At 33.3% G+C, this 22,860-nt stretch overlaps 2 protein-coding genes across 2 annotated transcripts in view; one reads left to right on the forward strand and one right to left on the reverse strand.

The window, feature by feature from the left end:
• The window catches only part of LOC115890660 (homeobox protein orthopedia-like), a 112,772-nt gene extending 98,475 nt beyond the window's left edge, over positions 1-14,297 (reverse strand). Inside the window, exons 1-2 of the mRNA XM_030910958.1 lie at positions 14,168-14,297; positions 8,606-8,922 (exon numbers count right to left, since the gene is read on the reverse strand). Of these exons, the coding sequence (XP_030766818.1) occupies positions 8,606-8,922; positions 14,168-14,192 (342 nt within the window). The 5' untranslated portion in view covers positions 14,193-14,297. The remainder of the gene's footprint in view (positions 1-8,605; positions 8,923-14,167) is intronic.
• The window catches only part of LOC115890676, a 298,050-nt gene that overhangs the window by 170,651 nt on the left and 104,539 nt on the right, over positions 1-22,860 (forward strand). The window lies entirely within an intron of this gene.

The following is a 22,860-nucleotide window of genomic DNA, read 5'->3' on the forward strand; positions in this document are numbered from 1 at the left end:
TTCTTCTGATATCAATATTATATGGGCCGTTTAATGCCAATTAAGAGTCATCTCTTGATATTGTGTCGAATTCGGCCTCCTTGATGAGATAAACGCAATTTTATTAATCACAATTAATAAAATTAAAATATAAATACAATTAATAAATTATATATTTTACGTAATTTATTATTAAATACTATTAGTTATTATTATTATTAGTCCAACCTACAGAAATTTCAAATAAAAAAATAATGATGATTATTAAGGTAATTACAATTATAAAAAATCTAATTTAAAAAAGTTTTAACATCCACTCCAACTCTAAAACTATGCATTTTCAGACCCATCTTTATTGGAACTTTTTTTCATATTTTTTGATGAAGAATCAATACTTGTTTAAAACTTTTGCAAGTTTATGATATCAATTTTTTTTAAAGGTTGCTATTAGACTTGCATCAAGGCAAATTAATAAAATTGCCTTTATTAGAGAACGTTTAGTTAATAAAATTGCGTTTATCTCATCAAGATATCAAGAGACAACTTTTAATCGGCATTAAACTGCTTACGCTATTTCGCTAACAAGAGAAATAAAGTCAGTGGCGTACATGCTCTGTTTAGAAAAATATTCCAGTGATAGCCTATATGCACGCCTCTGGTGAGTATGTTGACACTTTCTTAGCTTTAAAATATGTAGCATTTATAGTAACTTTTACCCTCAAAATTTCATTCAAAACGCTACAAATACTTGGAAGAAAATTATAATAAATTGAAATAATATTAAGATGTTAACACTCTGTAGCTACGATACAAAGCAGAATCAGACCTATGTTGATATGAAAAATAAATCTTATTTGTATGTCAGGAATCTCCCCACTACTCAGCGGCACGAAAAGCGAACACATTCAAATTTTGATAAATTTTAAAGTTTATTATCTTTTATTCTAGTGAGCCGATTTTGATTATTTTTAAGCAATTTGTAGCTAAATTATTTGACTTAGGAGAGAAAACAAAATGTTGATATTTTGGTGAACATTTGAAACACCTTATGGAATATGTTAACAAAGCAAAGCAATTAGAAATAATTTTTTAATCTAGGTAAAGGGTGGGTCAAATTCGACGCTTTTAAATGGAAACACCCTTTTCTATAGGAGATAGACGAAAACTAATATCGGTGTCTGGAGCTCAATTTTCATCAAAAACATGATGGTGAAAACCGAACATCAATATCTGTTACCGTTTCGGAGTTACGGGGTGTTTTTCAAAAATGTGCATTTTTAACAAATCGCTGTAACTTTTTTGCTATGGAAAATTGTGTATTTCTATGAAAACATTTCCAAAGCAACTTTTTACGTAGAATTTAATGGTTTAAGTATAATTTTTTTAAAATTAATAATTTAAGAGTTATCAACAGAAAAATTGATTTTTTATTTGGGACACCCTCTATATTTTTAATTAACTGAAAAGAATTTAAAATTACCTTTCCAAATATTATAGCACACTTGATATTTCGTCATAATTCCCTTCGAAATACAGAATTTTTAAAAGTTCGCCACTTTTAACTGGTAGGCTTTGGGCCCCTTATTGATAATAAGCCCTTAATGGAACTCGAAAACATATTTTTCCAGCAAGACAACGCACCGCCTCTGAACGCTGAAGTTATTAGCAAATTTTTGCAGCCAATTTCAAGAATAATTTTGGATAGCTAATTAAGATCCCAGCTGTTGGTTGCCGAGGCCGCCTGACTTAGTGCCCATAATCCTACGGATATGTTTGCGGAAGAATAAAGGTTCCTTATTCTTCCGTATAATCTAGACAAGAATTAAAAATACTTAGCAGATATGAGAGGGTATTTTTCACCCCACTGAGTTAATGAATTTCGCGAGAAATGTTCAAAAACTGCCCTGTCTGTCCATAACAGAAGACGGTCGATATGTCGAACACCTGTAGAAAAATCTCATGCCTTGGTTTGCTATTTATTTTTATTCTTATTAGATATAGTTTAAATGTGCTGATGTTGGTTAAATATATTTTAAATTGTTATAAAATTTTACATCTCTCATAGCAAATATTATTTTCGTTTTAACTGATGCTCACAGCTAGAATTTTTTTGCATTACAGCCGGTGCCGTTCAAAGCCTACTTATTTAAAGCCGGCGAATTTTTATATACTCTATATCTCGAAGAGGAATGGAGCAAAATATCAAGTGTGTTATATTTTTGGAAAGGTAATTTTAAATTATTTTCAAAAAATTACAAATATACAGGATGTCCCATATAAAAAATCAAATTTTCTGTTGATAATTCTTAAATTATCAATTTAAAAAAATATATACTTAAACCAATAAATTCTATGTCAAAAGGTGCTTTGGAAATGTTTTCATAAAAATGCAAAATTTTCCATAGCAAAAAAGTTACAGCGATTTGTTAAAAATGCATTTTTTGAAAAACACCCCGTAACTCCGAAACGATAACAAATATCGATATGCGGTTTTCACCATCATGTGTTTGACAAAAATTGAGTTCTAGACACCGATATTAGTTTTTGTCTATCTCCTATAGAAAAGGGTGTTTCCATTTAAAAGCGTCGAATTTGACCCACCCTGTACATCTTTTCTCGATAGGTAGCTCTTTGGTTCATCTCGACAGCTTTATTTTTGTTGGAGATATTTGCTATTAAAGAAGACACTAACATTTTTTAGTAATTTTTACATTAAAACCATGCCTTTGCTTTTATAGCTATAATTACCTATTTGCAGTTATACTAACAGTTCCTACTAGGATCGCATTGTACATCAAAGTTGGAAAAAACATTGTGATTAGATAGGTCTACCTACCCAAGTAGCATTTTCACGACTTGTGACCACATGTTTACTAAACACAACGTTGGATTAGTTACAAAAAATAGTTAGCTCCCTACCTTGGGTATTAAAATAAATTTAAACGTTTTTATAACGTTGTGCCGACGTTGAGCTAGTACTACAGCAGAAACTAGAAGCTTCTGCGACGTCGAATAAACGTTGTCTTGTAACCTTTTTTGCTTAAGTGATCTTTAGGTGATTCGGACAACGTAGTTACAACGTTGGACAATATAGAGTTTTCCGACGTCAGTTGCAGGACCTATTCCAACGTTATGCAAACGTCGTCTGTTTTACTAATTCCAACGTTGTTTAGATTTCCTTATTCTTACGTTGGTAGGACGTCGAGTCACTACCTTTTTGCAACTGTATTGAACCATAACCTTAAATCTTAAATTTTCACTTCATTGTTCTGTTCAGTCAGACAGTTCAGTGCTGTTTTTGTTTTTATAAAAAAAAACTTAATTAAAATGGGACATAAGAAAGGTACATATAAAACTAAATTTAAATATACATCGACATATATTACCGATAGTTTATCCACTCCCTCGTTTATTTAGATTATAGAGGGCGGCACAAGCTAGACTCTAGGATGACTAAATTAGGCAATCTTGCGACTAGTATACTACCTGTTAAGGCCGAACTGCGACTTTATTAGTCCAGTATGCGACTACTCGAACTACTCCATCTTAATCTCCAAAACAACAAAGTGAAAGCCGCCATGTTGTTAAATAAGAAAATGTTTCGTTTCTAAAATAGCAATTCCTGCTTTTTGAATACATTAACTTGAAATATTTGATCCTAAAAAACACGCGGAAACAATTTTTTCGACTGCGAATAAATTATTCTCATTTTACTAAAAAAAAATTCAAGAAAATTTTTAAAACTTCTTTAATCTTAAGGCCCATTAGTATTTTTCAAAGTAGAAACAATACATTTATAAATAAAGTTGTTTGCGTTTAACTTTTTTGCCTTGGGTAACGAGTTACAGAGTCGGTTAAAGTGTTTCAATAATTGTGATCTTCAAACATCCTCCACACTTAAATACTTTTGTTTTGTTTTCTTTCACTGCCATCTGACATATGTCTCTAACTAAATTATAAAAATAATATTTTTACTATAATTAACCCAATTTAGGATAAAACGCGACTTAGACGCCATATTAGTTTTGTATTTCTGTGAATTAGGATTTTAAACAACGTTGCAGTTTGTACTAAATTAGGCTTCTAGTCAACGTCGGTATCCAACGTCGTTTCGACCCAAAAATTATTCTCCAAACTAGTGCAGACCAGGGTTGGCACGAGGTTGTGCCGACGTTGCGCCCCGACGTTTAAACGCGTGACACAACGTTGTCCCGACGTCCAAATGCTGCTTGGGTATACTTATAAAAAATATTTTTTTTCTATTTTTTTTTCAATATTTATCATAATTTCAAAAAATATGAGACACCTTTTATATATTTTTTAGTAATTTCAAATTGCGTTAGTCGATAAGCATTTAAATGCATCTTTTATTTTAAAAAATATACCTACATCAAATTCTATTCATATACTCAAAAATTTATTATTATGCAGTAACAGTTTGTGTTTTGATTATAAATTTAAACACTCCTCGAAGACAGTGGAGGATTAAAACTTTGCGTTTTGGAATAATTCCAGGGGATATCCAGTGTTTAACGAAACAATTAACCTCTTATGGAAATGTATTTTGAGATTACACAATATAAGTCGTTAAAGCTTAACTTATCCTTGATAGTAGTTTTAAAATCAATGATCAAATACTTAAAGTTATTAATTTTCATTTTATCAGTAATTGTAAGCTTAATATACTGGGTGGTCCGAACTGTATTCCGGAAACTTTGGCAGCATATTCTGCAGATAAAAATAAGTAAAAAAGTTTGTATAAATATATGTCTTAAAATGCTTAGTTTCCGAGATACAGGGTGTAGAAGTTTAATTTTTATTTCGATTTTTTTCAAATAATTTCTGAAGTAACGTTAATATTTGGATGAAAATTGGTATCTGGGAGTTTTTTGACATGAAAAATTTGATTTTGATGTCAATATGACTCCTATTTGTAGGGGGCGCCACCTACATATATTTTAACTGTTTTGAAGAGTAATAACTTTTCGTCCGTACCTGTATAAAACTACAGAGTGAAAAAATATACATTTCCGTGACTTTTTACGTAAAAAATGTCTCTTGGTAAAAAATCGCTACGAGCAACCATTTTCAAAATATTTAAAATGGAAATAGTCAACACGTCATATAAAAGAGTTTTATATGAAGAACAAGAACCCGAGACCTCCTCGAGCAGAAATGAAAATAAAATTTAAAAGACTACTAGAAATAAAGTTTGTCCATCAATTACCTTAGTAAATTGTTTAAACTTCGCGACATTAAAATTAAAATAAGCTCGAAAATGGTTATTAAAAAAAATCAAAATTATATTTGTTTATAGTGTCATTGTTATTGGTAATATTATTCTGTGAATTACTGTAAAAGCTTTTTAATAAACATTTAAATAAGAATTTCAATTCGATCGTAGAAAAAATGCTGTGTGCATGTGTTACAATCATGCAAAACTCATGCGTCGTGCAACAAATATGTCCTTTTTGTACTAGTTACACAAAATAGCTATAGGGAAATTAAAATAACTTTGGTTGTACATCATAATACTACCACCAGCAAACTCCATAAGACGACGCATGGCGTCATTGATGACGTGCAACGACAGTTGTTTTAATTTCCTTTTATTTATGTAACAAGTTGCGAAATGAATGTGTTTTAAGCACGGGACGCAAAATTGTCCAAGAGGCTAAAGCCGAGTTCGACAATGCTTCGAGTGCTTAAAACACTCTTTTTGCAACGAATTCCATACAAGGTTTTTTGTGAAAGCGGATAATTTGAGATTTTCATGCTATTATTATTATTATTTATTTTTAAACATTTTTTAAAATGTTCTGGTAATCGGTTTCTAAGGCATTGTTTAGGTATTGTTTAATGGCAAAGTTCTGTCAGGTTCAAACGTCCCATATTTCCTACAAAGCATAGACAAACAAATAAAAAGAGACTGGCAAATTAAATGGCAAAGAGACGGACAACGTTCCCGTAGCGCAACTCAGAACGCAAAATTTCCTTCTATTTATGTTGATCTGCGCATTGCGTCTATTGGGTCCACTATCTCATTCATTCTAATAACTTTCTCTCTAACAAGAGAGAAAGAAGCAGCCATATAAAACGTAATTTCTAAATAGAAATTAGAACAATCGCTTTTCGTTTTCATCATCATTACAACCAAGATGACAACATCATGACAATTCTTCACGTTTGTTAATTTTTCTTTTAGTGATTTACCTTTTTTTCTAAACTCTCCATTTTATTGACTTATGAATATGGATAGGGAACAAATTCCTTTGTTCCATATAGGTATTTATATTTTGTTACTTATAATTTTAGGTTATACTATTTGTTATTTTATTTGCTGCAGGAGCCAGTATCATCTATTTTCTATATGTATTGGTGCCCCCTTTCTCTGATAGATATGTTAAAGACACCCGGTAAAATAAAAGTAAGTAGTTATATTTATCATCTTATTAAGAAAAAAGTAGAAGTAGTAGTGTACAAATTAATACAATTAATTTTTTTCATTTTTTGGGTAGGTAGTTTATAGCTGGTTTATAGTAACCAGAAACTTTATTAATATACCTATTTTACTTTTGTTTTAGGATTAAAACTGGACTTGAAAATGGTTCAGGATCATGATTCTCGTAAAGTCTTCTTTGCTTAGATATTCACTTTGTTATTGCAATTAGGCAGTTTTTTCGAAAATGAGATTTTTAATGCCCTTTAAAAAAATTGGCCAATCGTTTCCTGCAACAGTCAGTTCTTCTGCAGTTAAAATTGGTAGGTGGGTGGAATAAACACTGTTATTTTTTGTTATTATATTATAAAAAGTTTATTTATTTTTATGTATAAATAAATATGGTTATAAAACAGTACAATTTTTGCTTTTTTTATAATTTCCCTTTTAATAGTAGTATTCTTTCGTTCTGAAAGAAACTGCAAATTTTCACTTAAACTGATTTATTCCCTACACCACGTTCCCTTTACGTGGTATAGGGAATAAATCAGTTTAAGTGAAAATTTTCAGTTTCAGAATGAAAGAATACTACTAATAATGGCTAATTTAAATTTTCCGTCAGCCAGAATGTGCGTTAATGTCTTACGATACGTTTTATACCTACCTCTTTCTTTTTCATATAAAGCACACATAATAAAGAAAGATAGCAATAAAGACGTACGTCCTGCCATGGTCCTGCTAATTGGTTTCAAAATTGTTATTCTGAGTTGCGCTACGGGAACGCGGTCCCACTCTTTACCATGGGATTTGTCAGTCTCTTTTTATTTGTTTGTCTATGCTACAAAGTTTTGTGAAAAAATGAGTGATAATGACGAGTCTTTCGATATTCAACAAGCTGCTGAAACTGGGCTATCGACGTTAGTGCCTGAGAAGTCGAAAAACTTATACGAAGCCACCTACAACTTTGAAACCTGACTCAAAAAAAAACATGTTGAAAATTTCACAGAAAAGGTATTGCTAGCCTATTTCCTGAAGTTATCCACTACCTTAAATCCGTCAACTCTGTGGAGTAAATATTCGATGCTCCGCACCATGATTTACCTGAACAGAAACGTAGATATTAGCAAATTCACAAACCTTATTGCATTTTTAAAAAGAAAAGCTTCCGAATATCAGGCAAAGAAATCAAAAGTATTTACAAAACTGGAAATAGAACGCTTTATGAAAGAAGCCGATGACAAAGAAATACTGTTAGCTAAGGTTTTCTTAATCGTTATAGTATTGGAGTATGTAGGAGGGAAGAAATCACGTTTTTAAACGTAGATGCCATTAAAGATCGTCAGTCATTTATTAGTGTGAAGATTCCGAATAAAAAACTCATTTTCCAAGAATGTTTACGATTACTGAGGGACCAATAGATGGTATCAATTTCTTACATGTGTTTCGTAAGTACGCAAAACTTCGACCACTCAATGTGACACATCAGCGATTTTTCTTGACGTATCGAAAAAATCAATGCTGTACCCTGTCAGTTGGAATCAATATAATTATTGGGGGTATGCCAAAAAAGATAGCAGAATTTCTTGGACTCTCCAACGCCATTGAATACACTGGTCATTGTTTCCGACGCAGCTCTGCAACAATGCTGGCAGATTCAGGAGCGGAAATAACAGTTTTAAAGCTACATGGAGGTTGGCGATCAAGCTCGGTTGCTAAAGGTTACATTTAAAATTCAATTGAACAGAAAACCGAAATAACAAAAGGAATCATAGGACAGAAAAATACGTCAAATAAGAAATTAAAAGCAGTTCACGTAGTAGCAGAAGCTACCAGCATTGACAGTACAAGAAATTTACCATATGCATTTCTCTTAGAGACGAAAAGTTGGGTGCCTCTTGTATTCACTTTAATAATTTAAATCTTTAAGATTTAAAATAAATAAATATTTTTATTGTTTCTAACGTTTCATTTTTTACTTTTAGGCACTAGTGCCTGCACAAGTTTCACTTCTAGCTACTAGTGCCTAAAAGAATGTCATTTCGAATCTCAAATAAATATCAAAAACTGTCAATTTCGAAAGGCTTTCGCAAAAAATTATTATTTTAACTGACAGTATCTTTAGAACTCCTGTGTCTATTGCATCGTAAGTAGGTAGTTTCACATCTTTCACCTAACCTAAACGCTTACCTGCACCCTGGACTCCGTCAGCCCTATCCTCATGGCGATCTCCTCCCGCATGAAAATGTCCGGATAGTGCGTCTTGGAGAAGCAGCGCTCGAGCTCGTTGAGCTGCGCGGGCGTGAACCGCGTCCGGTGCCGTTTCTGCTTGGAGGGCTTGTCGCCGTCGCCCGAGCTGCCGTTGCTGAGGGGTCCGCCGCCTCCGCCGCCGCCTAGGCTGCCGTCGCAGAGGCCGGCTAGGCGCACGGGCTGGTCGAGCGACTTGAGGTCGGGCGGCTGGTGGTGCTGGTGGCGTTTCAGGTCCTCGCCGCACATGTCTTTCAGACCTGGAGGAAAAAAATAGGTGATGTTATATCAGAGACGCAACGGGGGGTAGTTACCCTCCCCTCCAGGAAGAAATTTATAAATAACATAACATATAATTAAAATAATGTTTTACGTTAAATTAGTTATAGATGATATAACAAAGGATAGAAGTGCAGCTGTTACAAGAGTATACGCCCGTCATAGAAATCTACAACCAATTTGGATAAAAGAACGTGCATTTGCAGATGACTTGGCAATTTCAGCTAACAGCGAAAAAGAACTGAAAAGACATTTAGAAATCTGGCTGGCAGCTCTTGGAGAGAGAAACCTAAAAATCAAATTAAAAAAGAAGATTAAAACAAAAGTTATGATTTTACGTAAAACAGAAATCATTATGAATATAGAGATAAATGACATCAATTTGGAACAAGTCGATTCATACAAATATTTGGGAGTGAACATCCGCAACTCAGGAGAACAAGAGACGGAAATCATCAAGAAATAATAATAATAATAATAATAAAAAAGGTTTATTGTTCCAAATCACATACAAAATACATAATATATAAATTATTTTAACAATTGGAACAAAAGGCACAGTCAGCTTCCTTCAAAGTCGAAGGTGCTGTTGAGGCCACGAAAAAAAAAATATACAACAATATTACCAAACAAAAGGCAATAATAATATAATTTTGCACAAATCAATATCATACAAAACTAAAAAAAAAGACCGTACAAAAAGTATTATTACGACACAAAAAAGCATCAATCTTTAATAAACTTAGAACTTTCTACTTAAAATAGCACAAGAGGATTAAAAAAAAAATTAAAAATTATATCAATTCATTCCGGGAGCAGTTGATTCTTAATTTTTCTTTTGAAAGACAGGACAGACCTCGAAAAATCATCAAAAGAATTGGCAACACGTCCCGCTTGTATCAAGCTATTAAGAACAGTTTCTTAAATAAAAAAGAAATTTCAAGAGCAGTGACGATGAGTGTATAGAAGACAGTATTCATACCGACGTTGATTTTTGGCTGTGAAAGTTGGGTATTAACTATAAGATTGAAGAGTAAGATCCAAAGAATGGAGATGTTATATCTACGAAGAGTACTTGGGGTAACAAGGAAAGATAGACTAAGAAACAGCTTTATAAGAGAGGAACTAAAAGTAGATTCGAACCTGAATAAAATTGAGCAATATCAGCTTAGGTGGTATAGACATTTGATTAGAATGAACAACGACATACCAGTAAAAGGCATGTGGGAAGCTAAAATGCAGAGAAAGAGACCAAGGAGAAGACCAACTAAAACATGGAATGACAAAATAGAGAAGATAGTGCAGGATAGAGGACTAACATTAACAGAAGCCAAAAGTTTAGCAAGAGACAAAAATAAATTGAAACAATTTGTATATACCTAGTGTAGCAATTAAGTGAATTCATTTAATTTATTATACCTTACACCTTCGGGCAGAAAGGTTTTTGATTATATATATGATATTATATGATACTTACTGGCACGAAAAACAGGCACCTTAAAATTTTCATGTATTTTAAAGTTTAATGCATCTATTTGTTCTAATGGACAGATTTTGATGATATTTTAAATAATATGTATCTAAATTATTTGACTTTTTAGTATCTCTTAGGTAATACATCCTTTCTCGATAGTCTGGTTCTTGATTTATTTCATTAGCTTTATTTTTGTTGGAGATATTCGCGTTTGAAGAAAACACTAACATTTTTTTCGCCATTTTTACATTAATACCATGCCTTTGCTTTTAGTTCTAGCCAACAGATCTAGTAAATTGTGGTCCCGAAGCAGGCCTTTTTGACATAATGTTTACTTATTGTATTAATTAATCTTCTTCTTAAAGTCCGTTCACTTACATGTACGTTCCTTAGGTGCAATTCATTATACATTTGAAAAACTGGCAAACAGCTGTTTCTTAGCGATAAACTTACAATAAGTTGATCATCTGTATTCGAAGTTTCCCTACGAAGATTTCTGGACGTTTAGAATATAAAGTTGTCTTGAAAAAGCAATTGCAGCGTACTTCGTGCACACCTAAATCTGTTTGCGATATAATTTTGATCCCTATCATCTTCAATTAAAGCAACTATAGATTATAATACATATAATGATATTCATATTCCTTGCTTTTTTAATATATTTTACAGGGGGTTCCAAACTTTCAACAAAATAACAATATTTTGTGTTCCCTCGTATAATTGACAGATGGAAAGTCAAATAATTTGTCTACAAATTGCTTAAAAGGTCATCAAAATCGGTCCACTAGAACGCAATGTATAACACTTTAAAAAACATCAAAATTTTAAGATGCCCGTTTTTCGAACCGGTGAGTATATTAATAATACTAATCAAAATAGAAAATCCAGGCCAATCCCACTTTATATTTTTCCACAGTCAATGCCTTTCAGTGAAAATTTAATTTGATACAAATACATTACTTAAATATTGTCACTACACCTCCCAGACTTAATCTCTAGATGCGCCACTGTGTTGTATGAGGTACCAAATGGGTTTCTACCTAGTAGGGCCCTGAAGCAATGGGTGGGATATTTCTAAATTTTGTTACAATGATAGTAATTTCGTTTAAGAGTAAATCATGTTAACTAGAACGGATTTCAGAAAAATGTGTTCACATGTACTGGATTTCCAAAATAAACGCAAATGGGTGAAGTATGGACCTCTTCTCTATTAATTTTCTTTTAGATGCGAAATTAAAATAAACATTTTTTCTCTCCAATAAATCCTATATGGGTATTTCGCCACTGCAAGAAAATCTACAAAATAAAATAGTTATTTTTGTAAACGCTGCTGCGTTAATCCAAACGGAAACTATTTGACAGCAGTTAGGTTTACAGATATACAAATTTGCCTAACGAACAAAAAATGGTTTGAGAAAGTTTATCTCTTTCCGTCGTCGAGAGCAAAAAAAATTACAAAGAATAAACAAAAAAACAACAGATACGTCTGTTGACCGTTGACGTTCTGTTAAAATGATATTATATCAAGTTAAACTTCAAAATTAACAATTACTACCTGATAACAATTACTTAATAAAGTAAAACCAAAAAACCCCAAACTTTCTGTATGATTATTTTTAATTTTTACGTATGTTATGTTTATTTATGTTATGTACTTTAAAATCAAAGAAGCGATTGCCATACATTACTAACATCTATAGATGCATAAATAATACATTTATTTTTATTAGATTTTATTAAAAAATCCTCTTTTATTTTTTTAGAGGCTATCGATTCTTTCATTATAATTTTGGCGTTATTAAAAGTTTTTCTGTGCCCTGTGTCCCATGAATGCTGACAAATCTTAGATTTGTGAAAATCTCCCTTTCTTAAATAATCTTTATGTTCTTTAATTCGAACATTTAAGGGTCTAGATGTTTCACCAATGTAAAATTTATCGCATTCACATGGTATATTATTTGATTTTAAAGTACATAACATAAATAAACATAACATACCTAAAAATTAAAAATAATCATACAGAAAGTTGGAAAATTCTATCGTTGTATTGATTTTAAGGCATAAATTTTAGTATTATTTATTATTAAAAAACCATCACAGGTACTGATGACTATACTACAGATGGGGGATCCAGAAAAAGGAATGCTGAATATTTTACTGAGGTTTTTAACAAAAGTAAAAGAACTCAGTTAAGGGCAAAAAAGAAGAAGATAAACGGACAAAATATTACATAGCTTAACAAACTTAACAAGTGAAATTAAGGAATTAAGAAAAAACAGAAAGAGTATAGGAAGGAAATAAGAGATCTTAAATGTGAAAACGAAAAAAAAAGAAGAAAACGAGTTTAAACTTAAGTCAAGGGAAATAGAAGAAAGAGTAGACAAATTAGAAAAGGAAAATATGAGAAGAAATGAAAAAAATGTCACGGAATGAGTATACAACTAAATGACATATGCTTATGTATTATACACCTTACTTTTTTTTAGAAACTTTTTTTTAGAAAACTTCTCCTAAGCTAAGGTTCTGCTAAGCCGTAACATTGAACAACAAACACTTTTTAAAAGTTATTCAAAGAAAATTAAGTTAATTTAAAGTAAATGGTATTTATATGAAGAGGAATTTTTTACCAATCCCTGTACATTTAGGTAGTGAGATAAAATTTGGTAACGAGGTGTAGTTTTTCAATACATAGAACTTTTATTAATAACTTTTCATCGTATTTTTACATATACAAGTACTTTGTTATTAGAGTTTTCCATTTTTTTCAAACTTTTTAACACTCGGTATATACATTAGTAAAAATAATATGCCTGTTGGTCGTTTAAGCTCAAGCAGCAGTTTTTATGCAGAATAACTTTTTTTCATAAACCCACGAATAAAAAAGTTTTCCCTCTTTGGGAGTCAATCCGTTGACACACTGTATACAAGACACTAGTTTAATGCATATTAATCTATGGATGTTAAACATGGCGACTCATTAAAAGGAATAAAAGGAAATTAGAGACAACAGAAATGGACGCGATTAGAAGAGCAATGAGAATTTCACAAAAGGATAAAATCAGAAATGAAGACATTAGACGACAGATGGGAATAGAATGAACAATAAAATTACTATATTTTCATTTACAGAGAAGATAACACAAACCAGTCAATAACGATTATTGTTAAGATAAATACGATTTTTAAGTCCGTGTTTTGTTCCAGTTATTATATTTCTAGAGAGTTCATAGACATTATTAGGTGAGTTGTTTATTATTTAAACATAACTTTTAAATATAAAACATTTTCTTCAAATCACCGTTGTAATAAATCTCCCATACTGCCTGAGTTATATCATTTTCATCACACATCATATTAGTTTCTATATCACAATTCACGACTACTATATTTTCACGCTTTTTGACAGCATATCGGTACTACAGAATCATACAGTCACAACCCCAATTGATATCAAAATAATATCACCGACTACGGAATAATTTTATCACTTTCTTTTTTTCTTCGAATTTATCGGTACTACCAAAAATAGTCCAATGTTCAGGACTGTCCCGCCATGCCGCTAGCCGACCCCCCCGCAACTGCCCTTCCAACTCACCACCACCATCGTGGTGCCCTTAATGAGGGCGAGGCACTGCCAATTTAGCCCATTTAGTCGGCCTATCGTTTAGTGTAGGTCCCCCCCGACCCCCAGAGGCCTTCGCAGCGTCAATTAACCACCGCATCACCACCCCTTCCCCCCCTTTCACACTTACCCACGGATCCCAGGCTGTTCAGCATGGTTTGTGACCGTCTACGGCCTAAACTACGCACACTTTTCCGTCGCACACAAAAGCATCAGCGTCCTCTGTATGTTAAAACCGAGACCACGGCGACGCACTGCACTGTTTATTTAATGAGTACTGATTTGATACTGAATTCGTAGTGTGCCGCCGACGAGCCTGCCGTGGCTTCGATCGCTTCGCGACCAATGAACGAGCGAAGAAGGCGGAGCCAGCCCGACCCCGCCCGTTATACCGTCGTTGTGGTGGGGGATCGCTTTGTGAAAGCCGGCGGTGAAGGGGGCGTGGCTAGTTTAAGGGAGTTGAAGGAGGGGAACCGTGGCATAGGCGGCGGACAAGTTGGAAATCCATCAAAGGCGATGGGAGAGAGATGTTGGAAGGGAAGTTGTTTGTTTTTTGGCTGGCGCCGGGAGTCGTCGGTGCTTTGTCGCTGTGCTGGGGGGAATCGGGGTGAAGAGAGATGGGGAAAGTGTACTGTATATACACATACGCACCTGATAAATAGCGGAGACATTTGATGTTGCTTCGGGATAGAATTGCAAGGTTGCTTGATTTATTGTTAGGTATCGAATGTGTTTTTTTACTTATGTTTTTAAATAGATGAAAATAATCAAATATTATCTTTCGTTTCTTGATGTCTATCTTATTGTGTATAGAATCCAACAAGCTCCTCGGCTATTACACTCAGAAAAAAAATGCATTGTAAAATGCACAATAAATCACATTAAAATAATGAACTTGTTCTATGGAATTCGATTTACCTATTTATTTGTTTCGTAAAGATTGCTGATAATATAATATTGTTTACTATACATAATAAAAATTAAATCATTCGAAATAAAGTGAATACTATTTTATCGAATATCTAATATTTAGTCCTTTAAAAGTAATTATAACCCTATATGTTTTAAAAGAACCACGTTCAAAATAAACTGGCATTGCCGTATTATTTTTGAAAAGTGTTGTAACTGTTGCTTCTCTATTTATTCCAATAAGAAGATTATAATAAATCTATTTTAAGCACGAGAGTAATTTATATCTATAAGAATTGCTAACAGTTTAAATAAATTTCTGGTAGGCTATCGCCATCGCGTGATTAATTCTCTCCAATAAAAAGTCATTCGAGATAGACATCAAAAGATGGTGTTTGGCGAGATTGACGGAATAGGTCCGATCAACCACACATTTTTATATGATTTTTGTTGCGTTCCATTATTTTGAATAGTATAATGGTATTTATTGTGTATGACAGTAGTTAGTGACAAAAAGGAGAATTGTATCGTTTACAGGTAATGGGTTGTTTTATTGGTTGTTTAAAATAATCAACCTAACCTAACCTAACCTAACTAAACGTTGCTTTCTTTTTTTAGAATCTCTGTGACCTTTGAAAGAATCTAATAAGGGCAGATCAATTTCAGGACATTACAAAAAACATTCGTCACTAGACAAAATTCACCGGGATACCCTTGTATCTATTTTTTTTTTTTATTTTGGAAGAGATTCAACACAATTGTATTTACCTACTTATCACCAAAAGATTAATTCCAAAATATAGTTATTTTACACATAAATTTGATATTTATTTCATTTAAATTGTTAGTACTGCTCCTATTCGATTAAAATCGACTCAAGCTTTAAACTAAGTGACATATTAATAAATCATTAAGCATTGCACTTCAAAATATAAAGAGAAAGGCTTGAAATAAAAGGAATGTATTTGAAAAACAAAAGGAAAACACTAATAAACAAATATATATTTCTTTAAATCAAATAGGCAGCATTTTTATTCTAAATCTGATATAGGTACCATTAACAATGACAATGATATAAATAAATGCCTTTATTGTCAAAAAAATTTACAATTTGTAGACAAAGGTAAAATAAACAAACAAAGTAAACAAACAAGGTACACAAACAAACAAACAAAAGATAATACAAAACATTATACAAATAATATTGCCAGTCTTATTGTTTAAAATAAACATTTATATAAATGTTTACAATGTCAAAGAATAAAAAAAATAAAATAATATTCAAAAATATTTAGTTAGTTTATAGTAAAAATATCAATGACCACTAAATAAATTTATTTCGGTGTCATTGGTAAATATAGCAATAGCAAACATTAGACCAGTGTTTACAAGATCAAATTCGATTATCAAAATATAATTCATTCACGGCGTAGAAAGCCTTGTCTAGTAAATAAGAGTTCAATGCTTTGCGAAATTAAGAAAATGATGTTATGGATTTGATTTCAAATGGCAGGTGATTGTGCATTTTTTTCGAGTTGTCTAATATTGAACTTTTAACTAACTCTGAGCGTGGGGTAGGTAGATAAAGATTTTGCTCCGCGTTCCTGAGTGTATAAGTGTGAGATGGCCTATCTTGAGAAGCTGATACATGCTTACGTATTAGGCAAACGGATTCAAATATAAATAAGGAAGGAAGAGTTAATATTTTTAATTTTTTAAAAAAGTACTGGCAATGAGTTCTGCTGTTTAGTCCCAGTGAATACCGAACAGCTCTCTTCTGGACCACTCTTCTGGACCCAAATTGAGTCGCACAACACGTACCCCAGAATGGAAGGGCATACCTGAGGTGCAACTCAAAAAGTGCATAATAAACAGTTCTAGCCACTGACAAGTTAAGCTCCTTAGAAACAGATCTTAACGCAAAACAGGCAGAGCTCTGTGGACTTGTTGCTTAGAAATCCAAACTGATGTTCAGTAAGTATTTTGTACTTAAACAGAAAAGATACAAGCCTTCTTTTAACCAACCTTTCTATGATCTTAGATAGCGTTGGAACGAGTGCAATTGGGCGATAGTTAAAAGCTTCATCTTTGTCTCCTCCTTTATGCAGAGGAATGATTATTGCCGTCTTAAGACATTTTGGAAAAATACCATTTTGGAATGACAGGTTTATTAAAGTTGTTAGGTGATTCAGAGTGTTTTCTGGCAGATTCGCAAACATTTTTAAAGTTAGCCCGTCGGTCCCAGAAGAGGATTTATTTTTGATGGTATTAATTGTACTGCGAAGCTCTTCGAAAACTACGGGCGAAAAAAAGAAACTGTGTAAGTTTACATTATCATTAGAGAGATATGAAAGTGGATCGTGAGAAGGACATACGGTATTAGTTAAGTTTTTCGCTACATTTACAAAGTAATCGTTAAGGTTCTCAGGTGAGGTAGAGATATTGCTAGATGAAGAAGCTTTGTTTCTCAATTCATTCACAATAGACCATGTTTCTTTAGCAACATTACCAGAATTGAGTATTCTCCTATTATAATAAAGGTCCTTAGCGGCTCTTATAGTCTTATGATAAATTTTTCTGTATAGTTCTGTATAGAAGAAGACACTGTCTGAGAATTTTTTTAAGTGAGATAATGAACGCATGTTTTTAGAAGATATGCGTAGATCTTTAGTGGTCCAAGGCTTATTATGCTTATTTTTGATAGGCCTAAGAGGAAAAGATTTGAACGCTAGACTGGTTAGTGTTTTTACAAAAATAGAAAATTCGGTGTCGACATCATAAGAGCGAGTATCCCAGTTGGTTGTTTTACATAAGTGGCTGAACTTTTGAGCATTCTTTTCTGAAAAAATACGGCATAATTTACGAGGGGCATTTTTAACTTTGGACGAAAATTCAGTTAAAACTGCTTCATGATCAGAGAGACCCGAGCTAAAGACGTTGCAAGCGATGGAGTTAGGATCAAAAGATGACACAACATAGTCTATGGTAATAGAACTGGTATTGGATATTCTTGTAGATGGGCCTACATGCATGGCTATTCCAAAAGAATCAAAAATGGACTGAAGAAAGTCCTGAGCAGCACATACACTAAGAAAGTCAATATTAAGATCACCACACAAAGTTAATTTGCTTGTTAAGGGCAGGGACTCAAGCAAGCTTAGTAGATTATGACAGAATAATTGCACGTTAGAGTCAGGTGTTCTATAAATACAAATAATGTAAAGGTCATTATGGTGGACAATGGAAAATTCGAATATTTTTTCAGATAGCAAATCATTGTACCTAGTTACCTCAGAAAAGTCGTTGTTTAAAGATATTATCATAGTACCTCCATGAGAAAAATTTGTTCTATTAAATCTGGCCACTGTGGTATAATTTGTGACAAACACAGGCTCATCAAAATTTAACCAGTGCTCAATTATGGCAATGATATCTGGAAATTCAAGTTCTTCTAGTAAAAGATATAATTCATCTGTTTTATGTCTTAAGGACTGAATATTAATAAGGAATAGACCAAGCTTGCTATCGCTTAATTTTTCAGAAGGTGCTTGATCCTCTGTTCGCGTCACTTCAACTAAAAAGTTTTACTCTTATTTGGGGAGCCACTGGAATAATATTTGCCATGACTTTCCCTAATCTTTTGAAGTCGTAGAAGGCTCTCCGCAGAAAAGAATGACCTGAAAGCTGAAAGATCTGCATCAACTTCAGTTGAACCAATACCATAGGCGTTGTGGAAGCGGTAGTACAACTTACGTAAGGAGTCCAGGTCACTAGGTAGCCCTTCTGATGCAAGCATCAATTTGATGCTGGTACTAGTGTGTCCTTCAAAACACACACTGGAAGGTTGGTCGTGAAGATAGGTAAGGAATAGCCTAAGAGGTTTCAAAATGGAGGGGTCCCTCAACCTGGCCAACACGTAACGTCCATTTACCGCATCTGAATCCTGAGACAGCCGTACTATAGGTGGAGTCATCATGTATGGTTTATATTATATATGAGTACATGCATAAAATCAATATAGATGTCTTATTAATTCAATTATGACCATTAATGAGGCCAAAATATGTTTGATTTTATTTGATTCATTAGCATTTTTTTTGATTTTACAACGTTTTTTCTCTCAGTGCGGAGAATTCAGCAAGCCTATAAAAGCAATACTCTGGTCTGGTGCTTATCGCCAAAATTTATTAAAATATTTGATCGACGGGTATTAAAGCTCGGACTTGTATCTACCTGGCCGCTTTTATTAAATATCTCGAACCACGTGGCCTTAAATGCCCAACACGCCACCCCACTCTTTCCACGTGGATTATCCCCGACAAGTGCGGACTGCCTCTTGACATCTCTCTTATGAGTACTTACCCTACCGGTATTACTTTCCATTGATGTCTGTTTGTATCAAAGTCCATGTTTTATTAGGTTTTAATATGGAAGAGCTGCTCTCAATTCATTTGACAAATTTTTTCGTTTAGATAATATATAGAATGTTCAACGATAGTTCATCGTCACGTCATATATTGTCGAGCTTTCCCATTGACTATTGCCTACCAGATGAAAGAGATTGGTGACGTCTTTTTAGTAATTGTCATTGTCATTTCATTTGGGGTTATAATTTTAATGACGGACATAGAACAATGTCAAAATTAAAATTTGATTGTTACTGTAAAACAAAATTCATTTTTTTTTGTTACAAAAATGCCTCAAAGATTTACTGGATACCTACTGGTCGCAGCTGCGTTTCCTTCCAACATTGAATCAAATGCTGGTCGCTGCGACCTGGCAGTGCCGGTTTTACAAGGGTGCTATTTGGTGCTATAGCACCGGGCGGAAAATGTTAGGAGGGCAGTGTTACGTTGAGAGAACTGTGGTAATGTGAATTATGTTAGTATGTATTTACTTAATTTTCTTCGAAATAAGAAAATATATTTAAAATATGGCGCCAAATTATTAACCAATGAAATTTGCCTTAATCCTAAATCCTTTAGCACCTGCCATGACTGTTATGTCTTCTTTTAAAAACTTCTGGCTTCTGGCTAAGTCGTAAACGTATAATATAAAAATTTAGACTTTAGACACACCCTTCCCAAGTAGCATCTATCTGACTTCGAACTAAATCTGACCTGAAGCGACGTCCTCGAATGCGGGGACACCGAATCTGACCGAAAGCGACTTTGTGCAAATTTATGTCGGGTGCTGGTGATACGACCTGTGACGTCGCTTTCCTATTAACAGCGACGTCGTTGGATTAGGAGTCGGTAAATCCAACGATCTGTCGACGTACAAAATAACAACGTACCGTTTTTATTATAATTTCCCAACGTGGTTCCCACGTTGGCTTGCACGACGTACATATACTTGAACTAGCCCGACGTCTACCCGTTGTCCGAATAGGATACGTCTCACTGATAATCCCTAAAGTAACGTCCAATTATATTTTATTGTATTTTATGTTCATATTTATAACCTAATATACGCATCTCTATTTACGTCCGTAAATACAACCCATTAAGTAGCATTTGCGACCTAATGAACATCATGAACATAACCTAATAAAAAGTTTTTGTAAACGAACTTAATTTTTTATTATGCCTAAAAAAACACTAAAAAGGCATTTAGACATTCATCTACATTTTACAGAAAGAGGTCGAGGCTTTTGCAAAATAATAATAGTAGTAGTGATGTCTTGCCTCCACCCGTAAATGCTTTTTATCCGGAAGAGATGCAGCTGCATCTCTCCGACATGTGAGGCTAGGCTTAAAAAAGTGGCTGCCCACTTTTTTAAGGAGAAAACAAAAACTAAAATATAGTTGCACAAATCCACAAATCACTGATACGCAAAGTGAGGTTACGTGGCGTACGTTGGAATTATATACGTCATAATACGAATGCCGGTCGTCCGGTTTGATGACTTCGGTCGTGTGAGATGACTAATGTTGGAGACCCGGTTAGAATTGGTATATTGGTAGTTCATATTAAGTCGGACACAGAAATCCGCCATTCTTAACAAGTATCCGATTGTCAGCCATTTTAAAATCGTTTTTTGTTTTTAAAATTTATATTAACATTTCGATTTCTAGTAGAATAATATTGATAAGGTTGAGTTTGGGGGGAACCACAGTACAGTTTTATGATTAAACTAGCTAGAAAATAAAAAAAAATATTTTGCGAGTTACTTTTTTATAGATATTTTTATTTCATAAATCTACCTAATTTTGAAGGCGCTCGTTGTTTTCCGGAGTATTTTAATCAGATATATCAAGAAAGTGACTTCCGTTGACAAAACTGATGTCTGGATTAATAATTCAGAATTATTATAATATGAAATTAGATAGGCACTTACAGTTATATTCGAGGAGTGATTATGAATCCATTTGTAATTAGGTAATTTGGTTAGGTTTTTATGTATTCTTGGTAGCGAATATGAAACCAAACGTAACGTAAGTGCTTAGCGACGAATTTTAAGTGACTAAAATCCAACGTAATATGACGTTGGTAATTGGTAGAATTACATTCCCTATTAGATCAGATACCGACGTCGAGGCGACCCGAATCTGTATTCCTCATTTAGGTGCAAATAAGGGCCGTCTGACGGTCGAACCGACGTTGGTACCCGACGTCGGGTTTATTGAATGCGACGTATACCCGACGTTAGATAACGTCCAAATGCTACTTGGGTTGTTGTATTAAAAAAAATTAAGGTTATGTGTACAGTTTTCCCAGCGAGTAATTTTGAATTTGCTTGTTTTCGCAAGCTTTTCTGGGGAATTTTTTTATCAGCCTTTAGCTTTTGACGGATTTTAAAGACAGGTATGTATTTCAACTAAATTGAAAATGCTGAAAGAACTTATGAACTTACGCGGTAACTTACAAATTTTTGAAAAATCAGATAAGTAACTCGCTAGATATGTACAGGGTGTTCGAACGATAGAGTAAAGTAAGTTTTCTCCGAGGGTATTTTTTTTTATCAAGCAAACTTATACCTACAGAGATGGGCTAAACATATTCATTTAAAAATCAAGTACTAGTTTTAAAAAAAAAATGCCCAAACACGTAACACGTCCATTATAATTGTTTCTGGCGCATTTTTTGCACTAAAAAGAAAATATACGGGGGGCTACAAAAAGTAGATTTGACAAGAAATTTATATATATATTTTAATGGGTCACCTTAGTGTATATTGTAATCTAAAATGAAATATCTTTCTTTTCTGATTTCAAGAATACCATACAAGTTGATATTTGGTTCAGCCATTTTAGCGCAATTTTAAGTTGAATGATAAGATACCCTAAAATACGAAATATTAATGAGATAGTCAACATTGCAACTTAACTTAAAAACGGGAATAAGGTTATTGACTTAATATTGCTTAATTATTACATTATTAGCACCTGATTTTTTAAATAAATATGTTCCATATTTTAACCCCATCTCTGTATACCTCAAAGTGTAGAGGTAGTAAAGCTCCATATTCTTAAAATATTTACCAATATACAGGGTGCGTCAGAGAAGTGGTAGCACAGAAAAAGAACTTTTTTTTAAATGAAACACATATATTTATAAATTTTTTGATTCTTTGAAAAATTCAACCTTTTTCAAGCTACAGGTATTAAAAAATCGGAATTTCAAACCTTATTAAATTCTGTAGGCAAAACGGTTAAAGATAGAGCAAAATAAACGTCACTTTCCTATCTTAATACTTCAAAAGCTATCTGATGACGTTAACTAAAAACTATACAGGGTTATATTTTTTTTGCAAAACACTTTATCAGAAAAGAAATTTTATTTTTATAGGTTAATAGGGGATGGGGCGCTTGTTACATTTAGCACCGGGCGGAAAACTTGCTTAAACCGGCACTGCAACCTGGTCGTCAGTGTCTGTCTCTCTAACGTCTTCTAGGGTTGTCTTCTCCATAA

This window comes from Sitophilus oryzae, unplaced genomic scaffold (assembly GCF_002938485.1).
Source record: "Sitophilus oryzae breed Bouriz unplaced genomic scaffold, Soryzae_2.0 scaffold_907_pilon_pilon, whole genome shotgun sequence".
Lineage (NCBI taxonomy): Eukaryota > Metazoa > Arthropoda > Insecta > Coleoptera > Curculionidae > Sitophilus > Sitophilus oryzae.